Consider the following 27,361-nt stretch of genomic DNA (forward strand, 5'->3'; position numbering starts at 1 on the left):
ATACATCTTGCTTATGAAAAAGAAGAAGAAACGAAGTAATCATTGGTTACTGACGCGTCCGCCTCGTCTCTCGTTTCTACATTGTATGTGTATCTACATCGACAAAACGTGTGCCCGTTTGCAACTAATTGTAAGCTAATGACGGAATATATTATAGGTACTTGCGGTCATTTAGGAAAATAGACTTGGCGACTGCTACATGCTGATGCGAAATGTTCATGTTAACAAGAATGAGAGTAGCTTCGAGAGTATTATCGAGAGATAAAATCGAGACGATTAAATTAAATTAATATTTCTATCGTTGCCAACGCAAAACTACATGTATTCTGTCATTTTTATATAAATATTAATATTGTTATTATATGTTCGATTAATATAATAATGCCGTTCAAATAATGGAATAATAGAATAATAGAAAAATAGAAATAAAACACATCTGTCCCCGCTCTCCCTCTTTGCATATATAAATTTCTTTTTTGATTTCTTGCTCACAAATGTTTGAGTTATGAACATAATCTCGCAATTATTTGTTTCTCCTTCTGATGAAAAATACATTTACTATATTTATGTAATATACCTATCAAGTACCTATACAATATTTACAGATGTATTAATTAATATTTATTAATATTCAATACTTGATGCATGCGTCCACGAGAAAATCGTACAGGCTTATGATTTGACGTTTATTAATCGTGCAATGGTAATGCTTATAAATTTCTAGTTTGACTCAGATTTAAGTATGTAGTGTATTTTAATCTAACGCATTTGTTGCAAAAAAACATTTGCTTATTATAAAATGTTACTTTGCTGGTCAAGTAATTAATAAAGATAATAAAGATGATACTTCTGGCTTTGATATTTATATATAAACGCCGCGAACATGTTACTTGAATTATCTTTCAGTCTTTCGCGAGAGACTAGGGTAGATTTAAGGTAGAAGGTCTGTAATGGCATATAACTAGGTTCATGTGGTTGTTGCTCCAGGACGATCTTCACGTCACAGCAGCTGGAGGCGCTGGAGGCAGCTTTCAAGGAAGCCCATTATCCTGACGTCTACGCCCGCGAAATGCTAAGCCTGAGGACTGATCTACCCGAAGACAGGATACAGGTAAGCGAAAATTAGAACATTTATTTCTGCGTATAAATTGCCATAGTTTCATATAGCGAGATGAAATTGACCTGGGCATTTTTATCGTTGAAACAATCATATAGGCAAGTAAGTTAATATATTAAGTCAAAATTAGAACGTGCTACTATTAGAAATTGAGACTCCCGTTGGAGTCTTCATTTATAGCAATAAATGTGTGTGGAGCATTTATACATGGCTATTTATGTATATGATTAATTTTCCAAAAACTGAAATAAACAGGAAACTATTCGTGCCACTGTGCACTGTGCTATGATATGTGCTATACCGAAAACGATTATCTATAATAAGATTTATACAGATTCTTCCTAACTACTTTTTCCCTTTGCGAACTATTAAGATTATCAATACGATGCCGATGGTTGCAAGCCTGGCAGTTGGCAGTGGCTTTGCAACAATCGGCGATTTATCGTCAAGGGTAGAGCAGGGTAGAGTATGACAGCACCAAAAGCCACGATAAAAGAGAGAATTTTCCAAAGCTGTGCGAACGGTTAGTTATTGCATACCTATCCGGGAAGTACATAGTAGGCTGATATCGGTTTCCGCATGGCGAACCCGAAACGATGAGGTTCTCTTTCTCTCTTTCTTTCTGTCTCGCTCTTTTCCCCGGTATCCCCTCTTTACATTCCCCTTTTTTTCTTGTTATACCTCTCGTGCTTCATCTCTTTCCTAGTCGTTCCTATTTTACATCGACGAATTCTTCTTTATACGCCACGAAGCAACACACACATGTCTAATGCAGATGTATGAGAAACGCACGCCATATCTTTCATTCAAATCGACTATTGTACAAGACACTTCGGAACAATTTCAACAAGCGAATGACGTACGGGTCATTGTATAAGTGAGGATGTCTACTGCGAGTGTTCTGGCGAAGCTCGTGATATGTGGCAAAGCACAAAATATGGCCGTCGAGCAAACCGTCTTTTTTCAGCGTTAGTGACAATAAGTATGCTATATACATTACTGTTAGGTCTATATTAAAGTTAAGAATGAGTTTTTAAAGGCAGCGTTTATTAAACTAATTTCTGTTTTTACTTAGACACAATGGAATGCGTTATAATATACTTGTTATAAACGATTTCTAGTTATTCGTGAGATACTTCACGTGATGATTGTTCGATTATAATTATAAATTTATGGAAAAAAAATACTAAGAATTATGTGTGTGTGTGTGTGTGTGTGTGTCTGTGTCTGTGTTTTGGCTTTTATACCAGTCGGCTTCTATAAATTTAATACACAGTTGAATTGAAGCAAAACAAAGCAAAACATATATCGGCAATAAAATATGCTTACAATTAAAAATTCAAATTCTGTCCACTATTCTTTTCTTTTATTGTTTTAACAGAGAGAGAGACTCTTCAAGTATCATCGCAACATCGTAATTTTCACCTATGATGCTCCGAGAGCGTGCGTGCGTGCGTGTACACACACACACATTAACACGGCTTGTGTATATCGTACGTCAGAGGTGCCTAAGTGGATTCAACTAAGAGATTCCTCACCCTGTGCTTGTACACTTCCACTACCACTAACTTATCACGCTTGTCGATTCGTATCGTAGACTAGGGGAAACTGGGAAAGCTTGTAGTGGGAGAAAATGGCCCGCGGGCCACGACTCGGACACCTCTGTATATACATATATGTGAATGAGCGTTCTCTTCATACAGACATATACATATGCACGCAACCTGTACGCAGCAGCCAGTGATTATATTTTGATATAATTCGAGGTACGAGGGCGGCTGCCGCGAGCGGCGGGGGTGGCTGGTGAGCCAAGTAGGAGGGAGACTGAAGGGCGGGGAGGGGAATCGTGACGGTACGGGGTTGTCGAGGCTGCTTGAAGCGTGCAGGCGCGTACACACAGAGTGCCGGGGAACGACAAAGCGGCCATTACAGGATGGGTGCGGTCCCGCGGGCCAATCAGAGAGAGGAGTCAGGGACCGGACGGCCAATCAGAACGCGCTTTCCACCCGTCTTTTGTTTCTAAATTTGCGCGCGCGACGGGGACACAATATAACGAGGCGCGAGACGGAAAGAGGAGCTGATAATCGTTAACGGGGATATTTTTGCGCGGGGAGTGGCGTCTTTCTCTCTCTGTCGCTCGTTTCGTCATTCATTCCTCCTCATCCTGTGTATCGGACACATTTTGCCCTTTATTTTCAAATTTGTTCTTATCTCTCTTTGGCTGAATTAGCGAGTTATTTGGATGCCGCGTTACATTTTCGTTGATTATCTGAATTCTGAAATTTTCGAATCTTACATGGTTATCAAAAGATTGTTAATTAATCTACAGATTATGTTTATTTGCTCCAAACACTGTACTTAATATTTTATTTTTTGACTAACATTTACGTCTATTTATTTCAATTTTTCTATGTTTGTAGTATTATAAAATTATACCTTGCTATTTTTATTATTCGACTATCACATATGCTTATTCAATTTATATTACATTATATTACATTTTTTGAATTTTTTTATACTGTGTATCGCTATGTATTGAATTTATATTTCTAATACGTATAATCAATTTTTACATAAGTATTTATAAATTAATAGGTATTTCTAAGAAACACTTGGTTGATATATAATTTATTTAATTTTTTTTTAAGAAAGTTCTTTGACGTTAATAAATTAGCAACCAGCGACTTTGTTCCCTTAAAAATTAATTATTCAACGAGGCTCATTATTGACAAAATTGTATCAATAAAGATGTAACAATTAGCTATCTAAAAAAGAAGTGCATACCGTTGATGAAATTAGACAATCAGTAAATACAACACTAAGTTTTTTCAATTATATATATTATATATAATATTTCATATTTTCTGTCCTGTGCAGAATAGCAAAATGATAAATAATTGAATTGATGACAGTTTTCCGATATAAGCAAGAGATTGAATAAGATTGACTAAAAATTAACACTTTTTATTTTTTTAATTTTTTGCTAAGTGTCACAATCGTAACGAAATAACTGGAACGGAAGACTTCCGCACTAGTGAAATTGTCCTGTGCTCATTCAGTAATTTGACAGTAGGTCGATTTCTGAATGCGGCCAAGTGTTATTACTTAATGAAATTAATGCTTTCGGATACATTAATCTGATGTCTGGATAGAGATTAATTAGTTATGCTTATGAACTTTACAAATTGCTGGTCATCATCGCTGTTCTGAATATATAAAGATATAATTATATATATATGGAAGCTGCTGTGTAATAAACATTCTTTACATAAAGTAAGAAACGAAATAATTTTAATAGATATAGAAAATAAAAATATATAATTTATATGATATTGTAATAAGGTAATAGAGGTCAGATAATAAGGTGAGAGTAGAATAAATGGCATTCTATACGCATTATATTGCGCGCATTGTAATTTTAAACAATATCTCTGCTATAATACTAAATTGTGCCAACACTAAATTATGCGTTACTAAATTTATGTAAAATAACATTTAAGTGAATAATGTAGTCAAAACGCTCGTCTCGTTTAAATTGATCGCATAAAACGGTTTAAAAATCATTTGATCGAATGTCAACAGAACAGAAAGTATCGTTGGTGTCGTTGGAACATTCTGCAAAGCTCGTTTTACGTATGTTGAACATCGTTCTTATTAATCTAATTATAATGGAATTACTAGCTTTGTTATCATAATTTGTCAGTGTGTGACCGCTGTACCAGAACTACAATACCGAAGAAAAGCAATCGTAACCTCCTGTAGCGAGGTTAATCGAAATGTCTTCAACAGACTGCCATACTGGCTTTTTATATTTGCATGGGCTAAATATTTTTATGTACTAAATATCATTCTGTAGAATAAAATATAAAACATACATATGTTTGTGTATTAGATATCATTGCGATTGATGGTTCTTCTTGATAATTTCATAATTTCTTTGGTGCATTACGGTTACTGCATTACATCACTATGTGGGGAGATTAAATGTTTGGAATTTTTCTAACGTGCAATCAGTTTCCCTGTAAATGACACAAGGGAGGCAACTCGTTATAGCAAACTCATGTTCGCAACTTGGCTGCGTCTGATTGGCGGGTAGAATCACGCACAAACGGACATAATTTCGGCGATCTGAGGGTTATGGTTTCTTATGGGGAGCGCGCGAAAATTGCACCCTGTATTCCCACCAGTCCTTTTGGCGCGATCGATATACGCAGCAAGGGTCCCATGTTGCGGAGTGATTTGAACTACATTATAACAGAAATGAGTATTGAGTTATTATTATACGATTAGAGTAGGCACGAGCCAGGCATTGTGAGAAAACGAATCAGTTAATATATTTTGTGCCATGCTTCACATGTTTCGATGCTATTTTGTAGCTCTTCTTTCTTTAGTCGCTCAACAGAGTTGAGCAAATTATACGTGAATAAAGAATAATTTTTATTTCGTACAAAAAACTTACTTGCTTATTCATAGGAATATCATATACATAGGTATAATCAACAAACTCGTTTGTACAATGATGGATAAATATCGTTTTGATCGCGAATTATATATGTAGGATTGAATATGAAGCTGATACAAATAGGCGCTAAAATTATATTTTCGTAAGGAGTGTAAGGACACGGTGATCTTTTTCCTTTGAATAATTTATTGCGCGTAACGAGATTGTAAGTTCGTGAAAGGAAAGGCGATGCATAGGATAGTGCCAGTGTTCCGCCGTAAGCGGCCCATTAGCGAGGAATTTTGACGTGATTCACACAATCGTCACGCGTCGTCCGCTGGACGAAGAAAGCAGAAGGATGGAAAGCCGCCTTCGAGTCGAGGAGAAAAAAAATTTATTTCAAGTAGCAGCGAGCAGCGAGCGATGCGCAAGTCATCCACAGAGCTCTTGAGGGTTCTCACCCGGGTTCCACGTGAGTTCCCTGACAAAAGTTTCTCTGAAGGAATCACCCTTCCTGACAACAAGGCCCCATTGTCAAGGCCCCGTTTGCGTTCGGGCGCCATTGAAGATTCGTTAGAACGGCCTGCCAGGTATAAGGAGGCGCGAGACGCGAGGCGCAAGGCGCGAGGCGCGAGTCGCTTCTCCGACAAGGCGTTCGACATTTCCTTCTCATTTTGCAGGATCACTCTGCCACGTCCTACGATATATTTCATATCTCGCCTTTTCATAATTAAAGCATTTTCTAGTCTCACACACACATTTGATATTTTTCAAGTTACGTTCTTACGAATTAAGGATCGCGCGTTATTGTTGAAAATTCTTAAGTAATACCTAATAGGTATTGCCTGTTCTTGTTCATTTAATTATACAATATGTTACGTTTATTTAATAAGTATAATTGTGTGTGTTTTAATTAGTAAAAATTAAATAAGTTTAATAATTGAACAAGTTTTTGGGGAGATTGATTTGTGTGGAGACTGATTTAGAAATATATATCGTTATATGAAGTATAATAAAACTTATATACATTAACACATATTTTGTTAACGGCCGCGCCGTTTTTGCTCGACTGTCCATTTAGGCTGCGTGCGTGTGTATCACTGACGGTACACCATAATATAATAATTATATTTTATATATAAAATACTGGAGGATCTGAAAGTTTAGTGTGGGTTACCAATTGCGCGATTGAAAATTGATAATTGCGTTATTTAAATTTTAATACAATAGTTTTTTTTTGGATGAGACACCCAAAAAAAAGTATTCTATTTACAAAGTGAAATTTCCTGTAATCCTGTATTCTAAGCAAAAACTTTTACAGAAAGAGTATTCCTCTGTCAATAAAGTGGACTATTCATCAAAAATCTATTACATATTATTCTAACGGTTTTCCTCTTGTATTAAGAGGAATATGTTTACTTGAAACGGAATATAATCTGTATACAAGAGGAAAATGATATTAAGAAGAGCAAGATTGTAAATGCAAGACGAATTCCTCTAATCGTAAAAATATTGTGCTTAGAATATTTTCCTCTTCATTTTAGAGGATTCCTCTTGAGGCCATATATAAGAGTAAAACCCGCTAAAATTTAGAGGATTCCGCTAAAACTGAGATTATTTTTTTTTGGGTGGATTACTATATACTATAATGTCCGTATTATAAAATAAAGTAGCGTGTTGTGTAATATTTAAACACTATAACTTTAAATTTTCAATGTTTTCAAGCAATCTCATTCATATACGTATTGTAAAATGTTATGATGTGCATCTCTGCAATGCTAGTATATTATGATATATACATAACAGTATTGCAATATTAAGTAATCGCAAGAAAAAAGAATAAACTACAGTAAAAAGAATCGGTTATTGTTAGATGGAATTGAATGTCCAACTTTCTATGCACATATTAAATAAGTTAAAATAATACTTTGTCGAGCTTTTGTCATAATGTAGCTTACGTTAAAACTTAACGTCACGAGTGTCTGACGAGAGCATCATGTCTCTTGTGTTGGAAAAACAACTTGATGTAATCTACAAAATGGCGGCTCGGGCTGATACTTGCGAAGGCAACGCGAGAAACATCACTCGTAAAACGGTGGAAGCGGCTTGTTCGAATTCGGTTTTATCGAAGGAAGATCTTTCTTTAGTATACAGCTGTCGCCGAATGCATTCGTTGCTGTTGCAGCTATTGTATTATTTGTTTGTAGGAGTCGAAAAGGTCGAAAATAAGGCGGAATTCTGTTTCTCTCGTTATGCTGCTACAATTCTTGTATAATAACCGCATGTGAAGAACCAATATACTGTTATGGCAGTATAAATATGTAGCGAGCGCTACAAGTAATAATTAAAATTGTTTAATTACTATTTAAAATTCCAAGCCTTATGCAATTCGATATCCTTAGAAAATATCTATGTTTGGAAAAATCCTTACGAATATTCGTATATCTCTTAGCAATATTTGTATATCTCTGAAAGGATAATGTCCGATTTTCATAGTTAAATAATACATATTTAGTAATAATTAAATTCTATTTTACTCCTATGAATGAGTAATGTTCTGTTTTATATAAAAATTTGAGCTTATACTAAATATTTTAAATGTATTGCCCAACTAATAACTTATATATATAATATAAGTCATGATAAGCGTGAAAAAAGTATCACAATTTTCTAATAGTTTTCTACAAGATTGTAGATTGTAAAAGTGTGCACATTCATTTCGGTTTCTTTAATGACTAATAGACTTGTGTTTCCTGACATATCCTCAAATATCCACTACATTGCGTGCATCATACGCTATGGAATGAGTGAATTTTCAGTATCGTTAACATTTAAAATGGCAGAGTGGAGAGAAGAAAATTCGCTGAAGGATACAATTCCCTGGAATGATATAACGAGGAATCGAGTAACGTCTGTATTGCTACAAGTAACTCTTCCCTTTTTCCTTCTCTCATCTTCTTTCTTCACTTCTTCCTCCTTATCTTCCTCTATCTCAACTTTTTCGATCTTCTGCTACAATGTCTTACAATCCTTCGCCTGGACCGAGTCGCAGGAGTCACAGGAGTCGCAGTAGTCGCAGTAGTCGCACTCTGCTCGTAGAGGAGACGTGCTAAGAAAGGGTAATGGTGCGGAAACGGCTCAAATGACCCGCGAATTTTCAGCAGGCGGACGAGACTTTCCACTCGTGTTTATGTTTAGTAGGCACCCACCGTCGTAAGTCGTTGAGAATTATGCCGGGATATTACCATTCACACGGGGAATTTATGATAATTCGCAAATCAGTTGTAGTTCTCCTCTCTATCAGTGGTATCGTGCGACATCCTCGGAATGGACGACTTCTTGTACGATTCTTCGACAATGTTATTAATCTCTTGACATTTCTTGACGTTGCCATTGTAATTCAAGCAACAATATCAAACGGTATATACACTGAGAAAAAAAATTTGTTAATCCCAAGAAATATTTAGTCCAATACGTTCAACTAAACATTTTAGTTAGTTAACTAAACATTAGTTAAATTAATTAATTCTTGATTAAAGAAACTAAATAAATTGTTGAAACAACTAATGTTTAGTTAACTAACTAAAATGTTTAGTTGAACGTATCGGACTAAATATTTCTTGGGATTAACAATTTTTTTTCTCAATGTAAAAGAGAAATTTACATTCCATTTTTTGAGGTAATTTTGCACAAAGAAAAAACATATTATTACGATATTTTATACGTACATACATGCCATGCAATTAACACATACAAATCTTTACAATATTTTATTTAAGATGTCTAATACAAATGAAAGCAATGTATTCCGATAGAAACATCAATTTATAAAATAACATCCCTTTCTTATTTATATAAAGTTATTTATTACACAAGATAAAGCGGGCACACTCTTTTATTCACATCTAAACATTTCTGTAGCATTTATTTATATTTGTTATGTGAATTTTAGTATTATATACGTATGTACGTCTCTAATTGTAAGTTATACCCAAGAAATTCGATTAAAAAAATCTTACTACATATCTGTTCTTATAATTATTTTGCAGAAATTTTTATTTATATCATTTTGTAATATCATTAACACATAAAATTATGTAGTTTTTTTAAATCAAAAATTTTACTCTAAAAAAGGAATCATTATTGCCAAACTGTTTACAGTTACTATAATTGTTGTAAATAATTGGCCGTGATTAAAATTACTTATTATTTTACTGCAAACGGACGAATACTGAAAGTCTCTCTATTTTTGGATAGGAAATTTTTTTGTCCATGGATGCGAGCCGTGACAGGTGGATATCCTGGTTAAGAATTTCATAAGGACTCGAACCTGAGTATCTAGAGAAGACGTCAACATCTCTGGGACTAACGCTGAGTAAATAATACTGAGACCTCAAATTAGCTATTTCCGACTGAGTAAAATAAATATTTTCTCATCGGACCGTTCTTAAGGGATTATGAAAATCTTCCGAGTTGGATATATGTATATAACGGCTCGATGATCATATGGCGTGACTATTTCGAACTTGCAGAAACCGATTATGAAGAGTACCGTTTCTTTATTTTCTCTTTAGCCCTTTGGAATGAGAACTTTTAAATGATAATAGCAATTTCCTTATAATTATAAATTGTACATTTCATATGCATAATGTTACTTTTGATTTGGATAAAAAACTGAAAAACAGCGTAAATGTATTAATATTCTTTCTACATATGTCAAAAAAAAAAAAAAAAGAAAATTTCACGTCTCTCCTAGCTTACAAATATAAAAATATATTCTTGTTCTTAACGAAGATTGTTGATTAAAATCATCGCGAATATGTAAAAAATACCTGTTATACAACTAACTATATGTGTATGTGTCAACTGACAATATAAACCAATTTTAAGTATTATATACTCAATGCATAAGAGTCATACTTAGGAAATCTTTATTTAATTTCTTTAATTTTTCTTAAATACAAAAGGTTAGTCTTCTTTTATTTACAACTAGCTTTGTCAGTCAGTCAGTCAGTCAGTCAGGACATTGTCTTTATATACATATATAGATTTGAGAAACACAACTTAAAAAAGCTAACGAATCTCTGACATATATGTTCAATATTTCGCAAATTAAGACGCACGTTTTTTCACGCATAACAATCCAGAGAGAATTTTTCGGTGCCGCTGACCGATTATTGATTTTATCTTTTGCACGTCTGCAACGATCATGCGTGGTCGGTGCGCGTATGTCTGTGTATGCATGCGAGTGTGCGTCTATGGACGTGCATGATATCGAAGGGTGACAGAGCAACGAATGCATTAAATACTTGAAAATATAGTATCCTCAGATGAGCCTCACTCACGGTGACGAACACGTGTACAGAAACAGCTCTTAAAAATTAACGTCTAAAAATTGACGAAAAGATTCTTTTTCTCGCCTTTCCTACAATCCGATTTCATCGTACAAAGATCTTTGTGTTGCACGAGCAGTGGATGCACTCGAAAAGATAACACATGGAAAGGTGTGTATATTTCTTTTTCTAATCTTTATTTGTGCACTTTTTGGCTTAAACATCATTTGCCTTCAAGTCTTTTTTACTCGCAGCTTTTCTTTTCTTTTTCTATTTGACAATAAGTAATTAGCTTTTTCATGCGAATCTATACGCGATGATCTACTTGTGTCTCTTACAGCACAATAGTGGCACATAATTTTTCAGCATACATTAATGATAAATAATGTTTCAATTGTGCACAACTTCCATAATTTATGTAATATATTAATCGGTGCGTGAATGTGTGTTTAGCATATATTATTTTATAAAAGACATGGACTTATGATGATAAAAATTGTATTTAATTAGAAAAGCGTATAAAATTGTACACTGAAATTATACATAATAATTTTATTACAGTAAACTGTAATAAAATTTGTTGCGTAACAATTCCGATTTATAATAATAATAATTTTACTTTAAGCAATAAAAATATCGGTGTGCATAAGTCTGGAAATTTTTGTTTTACAAATTGGAGAACATTTAATAATTTGTTAATATTTAAAAACAAATATATCTTTCCTACATTTTATCGTAATAAGTAAAATTCTCAATGTTTAAATATATTTAATTCATAATTTGTAACATCTCTCTCTCTCTCTCTCTCTCTCTCTCTCTCTCTCTCTCTCTCTCTCTCAAGAAATTACTACATTTATATCTTCTACATACTTTTTGTCATCGAATTGATATATATCTGGATATATATGATACATATCTTTTTTAAGCGCTACCAAATGATGGACTTTTATTTTTAAAGCACAAAAATAGAGAAGTTAATCTCTCCTTATACAGTTCCAGTTTACATTTTCAAATTCTATAAAAATATTAAATATACGCTTTATTGTTATTAAATTTACTTAATTGTCATATATAGAGTCCGATACAGGCTATATTTATATTTACGACAAATTTCAAATAAAATAAAGATTTCATTATAATTCATATAATGTCTACAAAAAATAATGTTACATACATGTATAACAATAAAAAATATATATATTATATATATATATATATATATTTGTATACACACTATACACTGAGCATTCCTATTTTGATCTCCGCATTAGAGATCTAAATACTATTGTGTATCTCATTCACGCAAAAGTAAATGAGATTTTACGATGCCATGTCGGCGAAGTCGAATGCTTGTCGGAGAATCAAATTAAAAGCGAATTAGAGAATGCGCGTGTGAATGTGCGTGATTCAGCGCGTAAGCATTCCCATGACGAAGTGGCCAAAATATCTAGATGTTTATACCAGCGCACTATCACTCGTATTATACATAAAGCCAGGGCATCATCACCCTCGCGCGTCCAATACACCATGGACCAAGCAACCCCCGTAATAGGGTTGCGGCCGCCAGTGACGTCGGGCTCATGAATTTTCTATCGTTCGTCGAAATGATTAAATGATCTTCGTGAAGGGTGCCCTTTCGACTTTTACGTGTTTAGCGCGACGGTGACAAGTGGCATCCACCCTTCTAATGCGATCATTTATTATTTATATTAATAGACGACCCCTTGGCTGACAATCCGGAACGACGGGAGTAAACGCACGCGTTTTGCATGTTTATGACATAAATGGAAAATGGAAAATTTCGAATAAATGCATCGTACAGTTTTTCACGTCTCTTATCGTACAGTTTTTCACGTCAATTGATCATTAAACGTGCCACACACCTACACACACACCCATACCCACACACCCATACACCCACCCATCCACACACACACACACACACACACACACACACACACACACACACACACACACACACACACACACACACACACACACACACACACACACACACACACACACACACACACACACACACACACACACACACACACACACACACACACACACACCACACACACACACAAACTCACTCACTCACTCACATATACACAAGGTAATTAGAAAATATAATAAACTAGCTGGTTACCCGGGCTTCGCCCGGGAGTCGTTTTTCTTCAAACGACTTCATTTGTGTTTCAATATCCTTAATCGAAAAAAATTCCTTTATCAGGCAATGGCTTATCAGGCAATTGCAAAGAATCCTTTATAATCATTTTTATTCAAATTTTATTATATTTATTTATTATTAATTAAATTATAATATTTAAAATTGCACAATATATTTTTTATTTAATACCGATTCCCAAAAAGATCGGTAACGAAAAACTATAAAGTTTATAGCACTCCCCGGGAAATTCTACCTCTATTTTATATACAATTCTTTAAGATTCGATCAATTATTTCCCGAAAAATTCGAAAAATTTCTGATACCGGTTTCCAAAAAGATCGGTAACGAAAAATTATACACTTTATGGCACTCCCCAAGAAATTCTACCCCTGTTTTATATACAATTCTTTAAGATTCGGTCAATTATTTCCCGAAAAATTAGAAAAATTTCGGATACCGGATCCCAAAAAGATCGGTAACGAAAAACTATACACTCTATAGCACTCCCCGGAAAATTCTACCCCTATTTTATATACTTTTGGTAAAAATTCGGTCGAATAGTTTAAGAGTGTATAAAAAACAGACATACATACATATAATACATACAGACATTCTATTTTATAATATATAGATAGACTAGATATTTGCAAAAAAGTTCTCTTTGCAGAAAATCTCACTTGGTAAAATAAGAGAAATTGATAATTTTACAACTGTAATCAATTTCTATGTATATTCACACAGTTGTACGACAGAATCTATAATGCCTAGTTCAAGACCACTTGCAGTTAATAGTTTTTGCGACTGTTTAGTCAAACAATGACAATCTTTCAACTCATTCTCGCAGAAGCAGCATAAAGAATTCTTTAGTGATTTTTAGGACGAAGACTCGCTGCCGCGGTCGTAAAACCACCGACAAACAAAGCGATGATTTCCGGATGGGCGCGTTTCACCCCAAAAATTGACCAATAATGCACATCGCGGAGTATCCACTGAGCCTGGCCGAAGTTGGCGTAACGGGTGGCAAATAAATAAGGGTTCCCAATGCGAAAATCGGGAACGCGAGTCGCGGAATATCCGGTAGTTTGGGCGTTGCGCTACTGTCAGCAGGACCGCTTATAAATTCTAATAAACTCGGCTCGTGCTCGGAGGAAAACACGGTGAATCGGTGGGGAATTGTCGCGAAGTCGAGGGGAGAGGGATACGCGCGCCGACGACGACTTTGAACAAGGGAATACTGCCAGTAGCAGATATAAATCTCGCCTAACCGAATTAAGTTAGAAGCATGGACCCAAGTTTTGCCACGCCCACGCCGCCGATGAAATGCTATCGAAACTGAGTCTGCGTGGTGAAAATCGAGAATATGAAAGCACGCTGGTGTAACCAATCCAATATGTACCAAGGAGGAAATTCAATAACGAGAAGATACATCGCGAATACGTGTCAATTAGGTAAAAATGTCGAAAGTGTAGATAGCAAGCAGTTTGGAATTATGTGATTGTTATACAATTTCAAATGTAAAAAATTCAAATTTAACAACTTTAATCGTAAAGGTGGCCTTATCGCGACTATTCTACACATCTTAATCCGCAACACTCCGCCGTGGTCGGTCCGGCGCGCGGCGCGACTCGGGCGCTATTAATTTATCGCGGTTTCAATTTTTATTCAATTCAATGTGCGATCGAGGCCGAGTTCACTTGTTAATGCGTCCGTTCGTCTGAATTATTTTCTGCTTATCGACGCCCGCCGAGGCTAACGCGTACATCCCCCTCTCGGGCCACCCTTGGGTGGCTTGGCAAGTGTCTCACGTAATGATGTCCTGACGCGTGCCGTTTCGCAGCATGGGGTCCCCGCGACGATCCGTTCGCGACTTAACTATTTATTACCAGCCGATGCTCAAAGAAGGGACCAAACTACTAGGCCAGTCTCTTACGCACGTATTATGCGGCAAATAAGTCATGCGTTTCCGAGGGATAATTCCTCCTCCCTCGCTTATTTGCCAAGATTAATTGGCTTACGCACAACCCCCGATCACGGGGATTGTCGGAATTGTGGGAATCCACGTGCGAATTTGCAGTCTCTCTGCAATCTCTTGTTGTATTTCATCGTTGCATTTATTTTATTGGATATTTCTCTATATGTATATGTATATATTAACATGTAGAAGTTGAAAAAAATCTTGAAATATTAAACAAGTTTTCTATGCAGCTATCGCGATGCATTTAATTATCATTAAATTATCTACTTTATCAATATTGCATCTTTGTAATGAACGCAATCAGAGAGTTGATGTAATACGGCCAATACGTTTCTTCCCGCATTGCGGAAGGTTTTATAAAAGAAAAGTATTGCAAGAAATAGGAAACTATTTAAAAATCTCATCACTTTCTTAGGGTCTCATGTATGAATAAAGAGTTGCCATGTGTGTTTTTAAATTTTATAAAAACGTGCGTCATTTGTCATAGAGAATATTTGATAAAGCATAGTGTCTCTAACAAGTATAGCACCTGAAACAATAGGCAAGGGTAAAAAAAATTTATTTCTGTCACTCAACATCTCTAAGTAAAGTTGTCATACTTAATTTGCGATTTAATGATTTTTCCTAATAAATTATGACATTTATGATTTATTTGCAATGTACCATTTCATTGTGGCGTGGAGAAATTCCTTCTATTTGATGTTACAATATACCAGGAATCGGTGGTAATTTTGCGGAACTATGTAATGACCATTTACACATTCGCGCACAGTTCGATAACGCAGCGCTAATAATAACACGAAAATTATATAGCCGTAAATTATTTAGGTATTTCATTATATCCTCCGATATTGCGCTTACGCAACAGCCACATTGGAGTCATCTTTCCTGTGCATAATATCACGTTACCACAAGTAATGAGATTTCACTGCATATCGCCATTATCATTCTATTAGTACCTGTATACGCACGTGCAATTCTATCCTTTTCTTTTTTAGACTATGTATTATTTTAGATTTTATTTAAACCTGTCATTCCCTTTTATATGTATTCTACACATGAAGATGATAATCTTCTATTTAAAAGTGATAAAAATTGCCGTTATTTTTAAGAAAAGATTAATATCGAATGCATACTATTTCAGTATGTATTCATCATTAGTATTGCATATTATATATGTCAGTATCATAATTATTATTATATTATTAGTTTATTTCACTAATCTATGTTTTATCACATAATTGCACTATAAACTAAATTATTGCATTCTCGCGCGATTATGTTATTTCTTTTTTAATTTTTGCATATATCGCTCATTAGAAACTTTTCAAACAGCATGCATAGAGAGTAATCTAAATTTAAAGTTTGCAAACGGCATAGAAGAATGCCGTTTTTCATTATAAATCGTACGATAGATGTAGATGAACATCCGAAGCGATAGTCATCCAATATATATCGAAGATATCTACGACAAACGTAACAATAATGAATGCATCAAGACATGCCGACGCTGGGAACAGAGGAGAAAAGTCGCATTGAAAAGCATTGTCGACCAAGTCCGTAAAGGAGGATCGATGATGCTGTGCGAAGGTGTCGTTTCGCAGCATCGGGATTGGAAATCGGGTATCCGGATTATCCTTTGGCATCTGCTGGTATATATCACAGGACGCTGCTGAGTTAGAGTAGTAGCGGGGTATAAGAAAGGGGTGCAACGGGGCTGCATTGCTGAAGCAGCGGTAGCAGCAAGACGCGGTAGAAGAGGATCCTTTATATGATCGCCTTGGTTCAAAGAAGCGAGGAACTCCGACAGAATGCTCTCTCTCTCTCTCTCTCTCTCTCTCTCTCTCTCTCTCTCTCTCTCTCTCTCTCTCTCTCTCTCTCTCTCTCTCTCTCTCTCTCTCTCTCTCTCTCTCTCTCTCTCTCTCTCTCTCTCTCCCCTCTCTCTCTCGGCATTCTCCTTTCCTTTCTCCTTTCCTGCCTTGCCACCACCTCCATCTTCCTCTCCTCCTCCTCCTCCTCCTCCTCCTCATCTTCCATACTCCCTTTATTGGCACACCCGGTATAATAAGGAGCGAGTTTGTATTTAGTCGGCCATGCGCAGTACTGCCTGTTGGCGTATCATCGATCAGACTGGCGACTGACTATTGGACCAAAACAAGAGGATGAGAATGGAAATGGAGATAAAGAGAGAGTACCGACTAACAGAAAGCATAATGGAGGAGATACTAGGAAAAGTAAGAAGGGCGGAACATGCTGAGAGGATTTTCGCGGAGGGACACAGAGACCGATTATCTGTTAGAGTTAGACAAACTTATCTTTTAGATAGAAAAGATTTTTTGAGAAGTAGCAGAAGACGATTATTCTTATTTAACAAATAAGACGCAAAATTATTTGTTATTGTAGTAATTATTTATTAATCTGTCAAATGTTTTATCAAACTTTACGTCATAAACTTTTGCTGCAACCTAACAATAGTGCTCATTAGTATCATATTTCTTAACAACTGTGCAATAGCGATTATTAGATTTCAGAAAGAGTTTTAAGGAATCGGAAAAATCTTATTAATCGTATCGCACAAAATAGAGTGATGGCGGAAGAGATGGAAAGTTAAAAATTATCCAGTGTTGTGTTCGTTTATTTTCTTTAAGATCCGCGCAAAAGCATGATATATATTGTATATATATGTATATATATATTATATATATATATATATATATATAAATGATAAGATAGGGTGACACTCTCTGTCCTAAGGATAATTGGAGATCTTGTTACTTCCCACCGGTGACTTCAATTTGAGATCGACCGATAATGAGATATCGAATCCTGATTCTCTATCTTTGGGCTTCTCTCTCTCTCTCTGTTCTCTTTCTCTTCCTCTTCCTCTTTCATTACCTAGCATCTTAGCTGATGTTTCATAGCTTTCTTGGCTTACGTTCAAATATCAAGGCAAATTTTGTGCGCGTGTATGCATGTGTGTGTTGAATATCTCCCAACTCTTATTAAACACCCTCTTGCTTTTCAGTGCGGCAGTACCAATGTTATCATGTTTCAATGAAGAGATGAAAAGCTGTATGATCTGTTCGTTTACGAATTCGATGTAGCTAATATATTTTATCTGATTTCTTTTATTTATTGTTATAAAAAAATAATACTAAATGTTTTTTTGTTAAAGGTTCGCAGAATATATGTAGTACAAATTGATATCCAAATTTTTTTAAAGAAAAGTGTTTTATGTCGCAATGTCAGTAACACAAGCATTTTATTTTTTCTTATCAAATTAATATAGAAAAGTATATACTGGTGAATAAAATTTTTTAGTGACTGTAACGCGTTGGTTTGCATCGATATATTTGTGTGTAAATCGCAAAAAACGTGTTCGTTGAAATCTAAGCGGAAGATAATTTTGGGGTGGCAGGTCAAATTGACAGGGCGACGCGTTCCCATTCATTCAAATTACGCACCAATTCTGTCGGTGACTTTGGCATTGTTGCTGTAAATTGGTCCACGCCCTAGCCTCCGGTCACCCGCTTCTGCTAGGCGTACATGCGCTTGCGAAACGAATGGATGTGTCCAGTTTTTTAAATAACATCCTGTGTGGAACGTGGAACCACATCATATATATATATATATATATATATGTATATATATGTATATATATATATATGTATATATGTATGTATGTATACAGAATATCCCACAAAGCGCATGTTCTTTAAATTTTGGATTCTTTGATTAAACTTAAGTCTAATTATATATATATATATATATATATATATATATATATATAAATGTATATGTATATGTATAATCTGTTAAACAAATCTATATTTGTCAAATAAAGTAATACTTATTATTCTTTGAAAACGATAGTCCATTACATGCAAGTGTGTTGGAGAACGCGACACGCGTCTTCACCATAGGAGGTCGAATAAGCGGGATTGCTAACAAGTAGTCTAAAGAGCATAAAAAATGGGATAGCAGTTTTCGACGAGGTCGTTTAGGCATGATAATTAACTATAGAACAGCATTGTGGCGCGTGTCGTGCAAGTGCTAATTGGATGAAGTAACTGATCATCTAGAATAATTATAATATTCTAACTAAGGGTGATAGTATAAGCTAGAACACTAATGTATAAATATTTTTTAACTGTAGTGCACACACGTACACACATATAAAATTAATCAGAAATTTTAATCGCTTTGTTGTTTATATATTGTTCTTGTAAATATAAACTCTTAATTAAGATATTGATGACAAAATTTGTTGTCATTTACAACGTAATTTTTATGTTCTTTGTCACATAACATAAAAAATTATTTTCTTAACTAGTTATCAATTTTTTTCAGGTTTGGTTTCAAAATCGGAGAGCAAAATGGCGCAAGACAGAGAAATGTTGGGGCAGAAGTACCATAATGGCAGAATATGGTCTATATGGAGCGATGGTCCGACATTCCTTACCGCTTCCGGAAACGATTTTAAGAAGTGCCAAGGAAAACGAATCCGTTGCACCGTGGTTGTTAGGTAAGAGAAAACATCTTTAATAAAAATCTTAAATTAATAACTTTGACAAGTTAAGTATATACAACATGTGTATATATATAACATCTTTTTAAACTTGAGTCTAAAATTATCTTATTATCGTGAAGGAAACTCAACGATTTATCTTATTATAATTACATCCAAAAGTTTCTCTCTCTCTCTCTCTCTCTCTCTCCTCTCTCTCTCTCTCTCTCTCTCTCTCTCTCTTTCTCTCTCTTTCTTTTTCTCTCTCTTATCCATAAGACTGAAATCTAATGCAATCTTATCCATAAGATTGCGTTAACAATGATAACTTGGTACTACCAAAGAAAATAGATTATTTAATGTCTAAGAAAATAAATCTGTGAAAATATAGAAATAACGTAATGTTTACGCGTATAAGAAATTTCTATTTTTGAACTTTTTAATTTATTAATTATCTTTGTAGACAAAACTAGACGTTAAATAATTCTGAACTATATTTTCATATTTGATTAAAGCAATTTTACTCTATTATTATCAAAAACCGGATAACATTCTACTTTTCTGTTCCGATAAGATCACTTAAGCTAAAGCGGCGGGACAAATTCCGAATATTTTTTCTGTTGGTTTTTATCAGCTCAATCATCTAAGACAAGCAGCTTTAACCAAGATTTCGAATATAATCAAGAACTGATTGACTGTGGACCTGTAGGGATGCATCGGAAGTCGCTCGAGGCAGCAGAGCATCTCAAATCTGGCGGAGAGGACAGCGGCAATGATCAAAACGGAAGCGGAAGCAGTCCCCATCATAATCACCATCAAGGAGGACCAACCAGTTCGGAGAGTGGACAGGAGAGCCAGGATGGTATGGGACCTTCGTCATCTACAAGTAAGTCCTAGTCTACTTAAATAACAAATACGCGACAGATTTATATAGAAATTTTATGTAATAAAATACTTTAAGATAAAAGTTACGTTGCAATATGTTGGTAATAATAGAATTTACAAACCACAGTTTACATAAAAGGAGTTTACATAAAAATTTTGACATATCTTTCTTAGAGTTTGTAATATTTATTACTAATGAAAAGTTTTATTAACACTTTTTCTTATTATAAATAAAATTTCAAAACGTGATACAAAGAAACATAATTTTGTGTAATATATAATAAAATAAAATAAGAAAATTTACAAAAAGTGTCTATTCTATGAAAACTTAAAAATTTCAAAATCTATCTATTTTAAAACTATTTCAAGACTATCGACACACTTTGCAAAATACTATAGACATGGATACAATGATATGTGTTATTGTGTTTACAGGTGTCCCGCAGGATACGGAACAACTCAGAAACGAAAGTATTGCCTGCTTGAGGGCGAAAGCACAGCAGCATCAATTGCAATTGAGTCTGCAACCAACATCGACGCCTCCAAGTGGATCGTATCCGTCGGCACCGCAGTCAAGCACGCTACATACTTCTGTTTAATCGCGAAAATACAAACTCTTTTTCTGATAGTTCCGTGTCCGATATTTTTGCTGTTGATGCGGAATCACGTCCTGCCTGGAGGACTGTCGTAGATGAATCGGCAACACCGATTTCAAAATCAGTGATATTTTTTTAATGAATATCTCGGCGAAGATCGGTCCTCTCGAAATATATAAGAATCTTTCTGAGATCACCTCTATGAATAATCTCGCAGCCAGACTGCAACAATGGCGTCGATTGAACAAATTTCTCGTGGTGAAAGATCTCGGATTGTTCCGTCACGATTCTAATGTTCTACGTTCCTCGCGTCATCATTCAAGCGCAGTTCTGAATTTTTGTGACTGCAATTAACTGTAATGCAGTGTTAATCGTGAAGCTCGAAGATACCCACGAGATATATACGTATAATATATATATATATATATATATATATATATATATATATATATATATTATTATATAATTACAACGAAGCGTGATAAACCGACAAATTGAGCGCCTGATTTGCTTTATACAAGTTTGCATGTCTCGCGCAGCAATCAAGCAGACCTATAGATCGATACGGATTTACATAATCCTCCGCAACGACTTGACGTACAATGACGAAAGTGGTGTCCCCATGGTGTGTTTCGAAAAAAGAAACGAAATGCCGTTGGAAAATACCGCGGAATAAACAATGAAATTAATTATTAAGCTTAATTCTCATCAACGAAATAATAGCCTACTGATGATCTGTATAACAATAAAAAATAAAAGATTATCGATCAGGGAATCCTGTCGTTGACGAATGCAAGAACGAATACTTATAAAGAAAGATTTTTCCGGAAAAAAGTCGACGATGAACAAGGCTTAATTAATCAGTCCGATCGATTAATTTAATGGACTGGCAGATCGAGAGTAAACGGAACTACCTAATTAGAGTATAATTGCTTTTAATAGCACGATTGTGTGTCTGTACGCATGTGTTTTGTGTGTGAGCGTATGCGTGTGCGTGCAGGTGTAAATGCGTGCGCACCTGTATGCATGTGTGTATATGCGAAAAAAGAGAAATCGAGTGAAGAGTGTGATAAGAAACTTGAAGATTTTTTTGTCTTCAGAATATTAACCTGCAACGAATGTTGAGCAACGCAAAGCATAAAAAATAAAAGCATGAAAGAAAGAAAAAGAAATTGTGGAATGCGCATTGCAAGATTACAAAATATATGATTACACATCGAAGAAAAACGAAGACTTTTACGGTACACATATAAAAAATGCCCTCAAGATTTACAAGTTTAAAATAATATGCAACCATTGAAAGTTGATTCGATTGTGTTAAAATCATGTGTATGTGAGATAAAGAGAGATAGTACATGCATGTAGATGTGTACGTTAAACAAAGTGAGAATGAGATTGAGAGTGAGAGAGAGAGAGAGAGAGAGAGAGAGAGAGAGAGAGAGAGAGAGAGAGAGAGAGAGAGAGAGAGAGAGAGAGAGAGAGAGAGAGAGAGAGAGAGAGAGAGAGAGAGAGAGAGAGAGAGAGAGAGAGAGAGAGAGAGAGAGAGAGAGAGAGAGAGAGAGAGAGAGAGAGAGAGAGAGAGGAGGGGGGCGGGGTGCAAGTCAAAGATTTATTAGCGAAGACTTCCTATATCCAAGTACTTAAGGAGAAACGTAACTGTTGTCAAATGTGCAATATATCGATATAAGTTCTAGTTCGATAAGATATATTATACTTTAGTAAACGGATACGTCTATGCAAGGCAGCCACGACGGCATCGGTGTCTCGTTGGGCGATTGTTATAAACTACAATATATGTCCTTCGAAGATTGTATGAAATGAAAGCCGAAGGAATATTGCACATCTAATTCTTATGCTTTCCATTTTTGCTGCGAATGAACTTATCCCCGCGTTGCACCGTGCGTCGTTTCGGGACGTTCGCCTCTTGTACATAAATATATAAATAAAAAAAAATATATATATATATATACACATGCGTAAAAAGATGACTAAAATTAAATCGTGGTTGCGAGACACACTAAGCCGGACGAAAATTTTCGCGAATTTGAGCAGTTGAGAATTTTTAAAATCATTAGGTAAGAATAATAAAAAAACAACAAAATACTTGGTTTACTATTTTACTATTAAATTTCTGCAAAACATATAAAAATGTTAATTAAAGTGGTACGATAATCTTAATTTGTTTTTCTTCTAATTGCAATAATTACTTATTCAAAATGCTTGCTGAGAATTGTATGATTTGATGTTATATTATGTCGTTATGTGTGCCACGTATGTTTGTTTATTTTAAAATGTCGCTTGTTTATTTGAAAATCAACACACAGATCTGAACAATAAAGAGATTTATATAAAAAGATTTGTTTAACTCCTACAATATGGCAATTTATTAAGAAACTATTTACTGATATATCTAATTACATTTAATTACATTTAAAATATAAATTTGAATTTCTGCAAATATGACACAAATCATCGAATTATAAATTTTTTTCGAGCGATGCGTTTCGTCTGGCTGAGATCTATCAAGTTATACACATAACGTAACATATTATAATTTAAAAGACTCGATCATGGGAAACGAAGTAACAACACCTCTAGAAGAAAAAAAACAACTTAAGAGTAATAATGGAAGTGACACTGCTGTTATTGTGAAAACACTTAACGATGGACTTTGGATCTGCAGCGAATTCTCTGTATCCGAATGCTCCAACGCATGCATAGTAGTCGGCTAGTATACGTAATAAATAAAATTTCTGAACAAATACGCTTTTATTTTCATTGCCCCACTTACATTTTGCGACATTATTTCGCAGAACTGTTGTTTCTGTTTCAAAATATTATTACGTATTACGAGATTGACGTAATAATTGATTCTAAAATAATTTTATTAAAGTACGCAATAAAAGTAATATAGAGAAAGATTATTATAATTATAAAAATGCTTTCTTCCTGAGAACATAATTCTAATTTTTCAACACAATTCTAATTTTCTAAACTAAACAATGCAATAACCTTTAAAAATAAAGAGATTTACATAAAAAATGTAGTTATATATATATATATTTATATATATATGTAATCTAAAAAAATTTTTTTAACATAATTTTATTATGTTAGAAGTTTGATTTTTTATAATCTAGTGAATAAAATAAGTAACTTTAAAAGTAATCTATCTTATTGATTAAAAAATTTTGGTAGAAAAAACAAATTATACATTAATAATTTTGACGATACATAAAATTTACATTTTACTGGTATCAGTCAGTATCACTTAACTGTGCCTCTTCAAAAACGTTCAAGTCAATTTAACATCTGATATAAAAAATGAATTTAATTCAATAGGCTATACGTATATTATTTTTGCTATAATAAATTTTATAAAATAAATAATAATAAAATCAATAATAAAATAAATTTTTAGTTAACCGAAAACATATGGCGAATTAATAGAAAAATGATCTAATTGGCATTCAAACTTTTATGTAAGGAATTTTAATGTTCTGCCAGTTAACTGCTCCGAAATACTAAAAGTCTGATTTCCTAATTGTAACGAAACAATACAGTCGAATACAGTTTAGATAGTTAGAAAACTATGTTACACTAGCTTTGCGTCGTTAAAGCTATTTCCGATTGTAGAAGTAAAAAGTTATAAAAAAATATGATTAGAAGAGTTTGCTGTATAGTAGTCGACGTTTTGTAAACCTTTGCACTATTGTAAATATTCAGTATTGATCTTCTTGTTCCTCGGAACATAGCTACTTTGCAGGAATCAATGTCCAATCAATGTCCAAATATATCGATATAACATGTTGATATCACACACACACATGTATATTAATATATAAAGAAATATATCAAATAAATGTAAGATCTTCATGATTTTGGACAATCTTGTTTGTTCCACATTTCTTAAAACAAATAACGCACAAAAAGTACTAATATAATTAATTACTTTAAAAATCTTATATATAGGGGAGACCGGGGCTAAACCGTCAGTTTTTTTCGGTGCCGATTTTTAACAACAAAATAAATAATTTTAGTTAAATGTGGTATACCACTGTAAAGAGTGAACCTTTAGCTACAAAATTTATATAGGAAATTTTTATCTACGTCGCTTTGTTTAACCGGTATAGAGCAAAAACGACAACGGTGGAAAAATTGAAATCTCAAAAATGCCGGGGTTTAACCGTCACACTGCATTTTCAATACATATACGTACATCTAATCCTGAAAAATGATAGGATACATCTTAATAATTGTTTTTTAAGAGAAAAATATAAAAATTTATTCAAAATTTTTATGCGAAACATTATTAAAAAATAGTTACGAGGGTTCCTCTTTTCGCAGAAGTCACTCGCCCGACTTGTTTCACTCCTCGACGTCCGATGACTCTATTCGGTGTTTGAACGGTTGTAATTCCCGTCTCATCCATATTCCATATGCAATGAGCCTGGAAATGCCTTGGAAATGCATCCGGACTGCTTACTGACGGATTAGCCCCAAACACAAGTTTCAGGTTTGATCGCCCACGAAATATTAGACATCAACGATAAAGAAAAAACTACACTGGATTCGTGTTCAGCATGCATTACTCTTTATAATCACGTACCTCGAGATTTGGAGAGCAAATATTATTGCAGATATTACAAAATTTCCATGCGCAGAAAATGTAACTTTCACCTTCCGAAAACACGTTTGCCCTCGTAAAAATCATAACACGGCAGGTAAACTCCGTTGGTCACATGGGTACCATAAGCAGCGTTTACAATGTTAATAGCGAGTTTGCACAATATACAGGTTCCGAGATATTTGATTTGACGGTTCAACCCCGTTGACGTTTTAGCCCCGGTCTCCCCTACATACGTATAATCCATTTGTGTTTATCATAAGATAATTAAGGTAAATGTACCAATGCCAGGACACTTAAGATCTAAGTCTGGACACCCTTATCATTTTAGTTTGTAAATAAAATAAGTATAACGCGAATTAAAATCAAAGATAAAAATATAATACAAAAAAAATATTGATTCTTTGATTTTAATTCGCGTTATAAATTATATTTAAGGACTAAAATGATAAAAATGTCCAGACATAGGTATATATACGTGTTCAGGCATTGGTACATTTACCTTACATTCACTGACGGAAACATCTTTATCGTATGTAAGGAATTGAAGAATTACCTTTATTTACATCTGGTAAATTATACGTATATATAAATATATGTGAATTTCACATAGACACCATATCTATGGACAGAGAGAAGCCTTTATACCGTAGGAGTGTGAAATATTGAATTTCATATATTCAGAGAGTGAACAATTAATATATTCATACTTTCAGAGTGCGAAAAATTAATATTATTTATACTTTAAAAATGTATAAAATTAAAATTTATACCTTAGATGTGTGAAAAATTAAAATTCGTATGTTAGAAGTGTGAGAAATTGAAATTCGTGGGCTACACAAGTGTGAGAAATTAAAATATATACCTTAAAAGTGTGAAAAATTAAAGTTTATATGTATACCAAAAGCTAACATCAAAGTACCTAATCATATTCCTATTTATCTAACGCATCATATTCCTATCTACCCGTACTTATTAGTTTATGTAGTTTATTTGGTTTATTAGTATTAATTAAACGCGGCCGCGATTACTCGAGATTAGGGGAAATCATACTGAAACATATTAATACAAACGACATATACTTGATCTGAAATATATTATTTCGATATTTTAACGCTAATAGATTATGTATTAATTTAGATACGTACTGTACAAGTAGTTTGAGCTAACTATAGTACATAAATATAAAGCATACACGGAGAAAAATAAATTTAATAAAAATCCGATAAATATGAAATCTGTGATTATAAAATATATACCTTGTAAAGTTGTGCTCTTTAGTATAAAGGTTGGAAATAATACCTTTCAATATTGCGATTGTAACATGAGTGATCTATAAAAGTGATACAAAATATTCATACTTGATACTTTATATTCAAAAAAATTAATTATATAATGTAGACGAAAATATATGCAATAAATAAAATGATGAAAATGGGGGTTGTAAATAATATTAAACTTTGAAGAATGAACAGAAATTTTTATTCTATACAGTAATAAATACTGTTTAAATAAAGTTTTTAGTACAATGCGACGTGTCATTATTTCATGTCTTTTATTCAAAGTCTAGCAACGATTATAATTATAATTATAATTGAAATTTAAGTACTTTATTAGCAAATAATACTATTAAATAATGTCTACAAAGTATTATATATTCAATTTAAAAAATTCATCCGCATGAGCTCTATATCAAATGTAATAAAA

At 34.0% G+C, this 27,361-nt stretch overlaps 1 protein-coding gene across 2 annotated transcripts in view; it reads left to right on the forward strand.

Annotated features, from left to right (window-relative positions):
• Positions 1-23,789, forward strand: part of LOC139777782 (uncharacterized) — a 56,294-nt gene extending 32,505 nt beyond the window's left edge. The window contains exons 4-7 of one of the 2 annotated variants that reach the window (XM_071715392.1): positions 988-1,111; positions 19,390-19,564; positions 20,256-20,432; positions 20,867-23,789. In XM_071715392.1, the coding sequence (XP_071571493.1) occupies positions 988-1,111; positions 19,390-19,564; positions 20,256-20,432; positions 20,867-21,030 (640 nt within the window). In that variant the 3' untranslated portion in view covers positions 21,031-23,789. Of the gene's footprint in view, positions 1-987; positions 1,112-19,389; positions 19,565-20,180; positions 20,433-20,866 lie in introns of both variants that reach the window. The other variant, XM_071715391.1, reaches the window with a different exon arrangement.
• The last annotated feature ends 3,572 nt before the right edge of the window (positions 23,790-27,361 follow it).

Source organism: Temnothorax nylanderi, unplaced genomic scaffold (assembly GCF_030848795.1).
Source record: "Temnothorax nylanderi isolate EJ_2023f unplaced genomic scaffold, tnyl_v1.0 TNYL_tig0163_pilon, whole genome shotgun sequence".
Taxonomy (NCBI): Eukaryota; Metazoa; Arthropoda; class Insecta; order Hymenoptera; family Formicidae; genus Temnothorax; species Temnothorax nylanderi.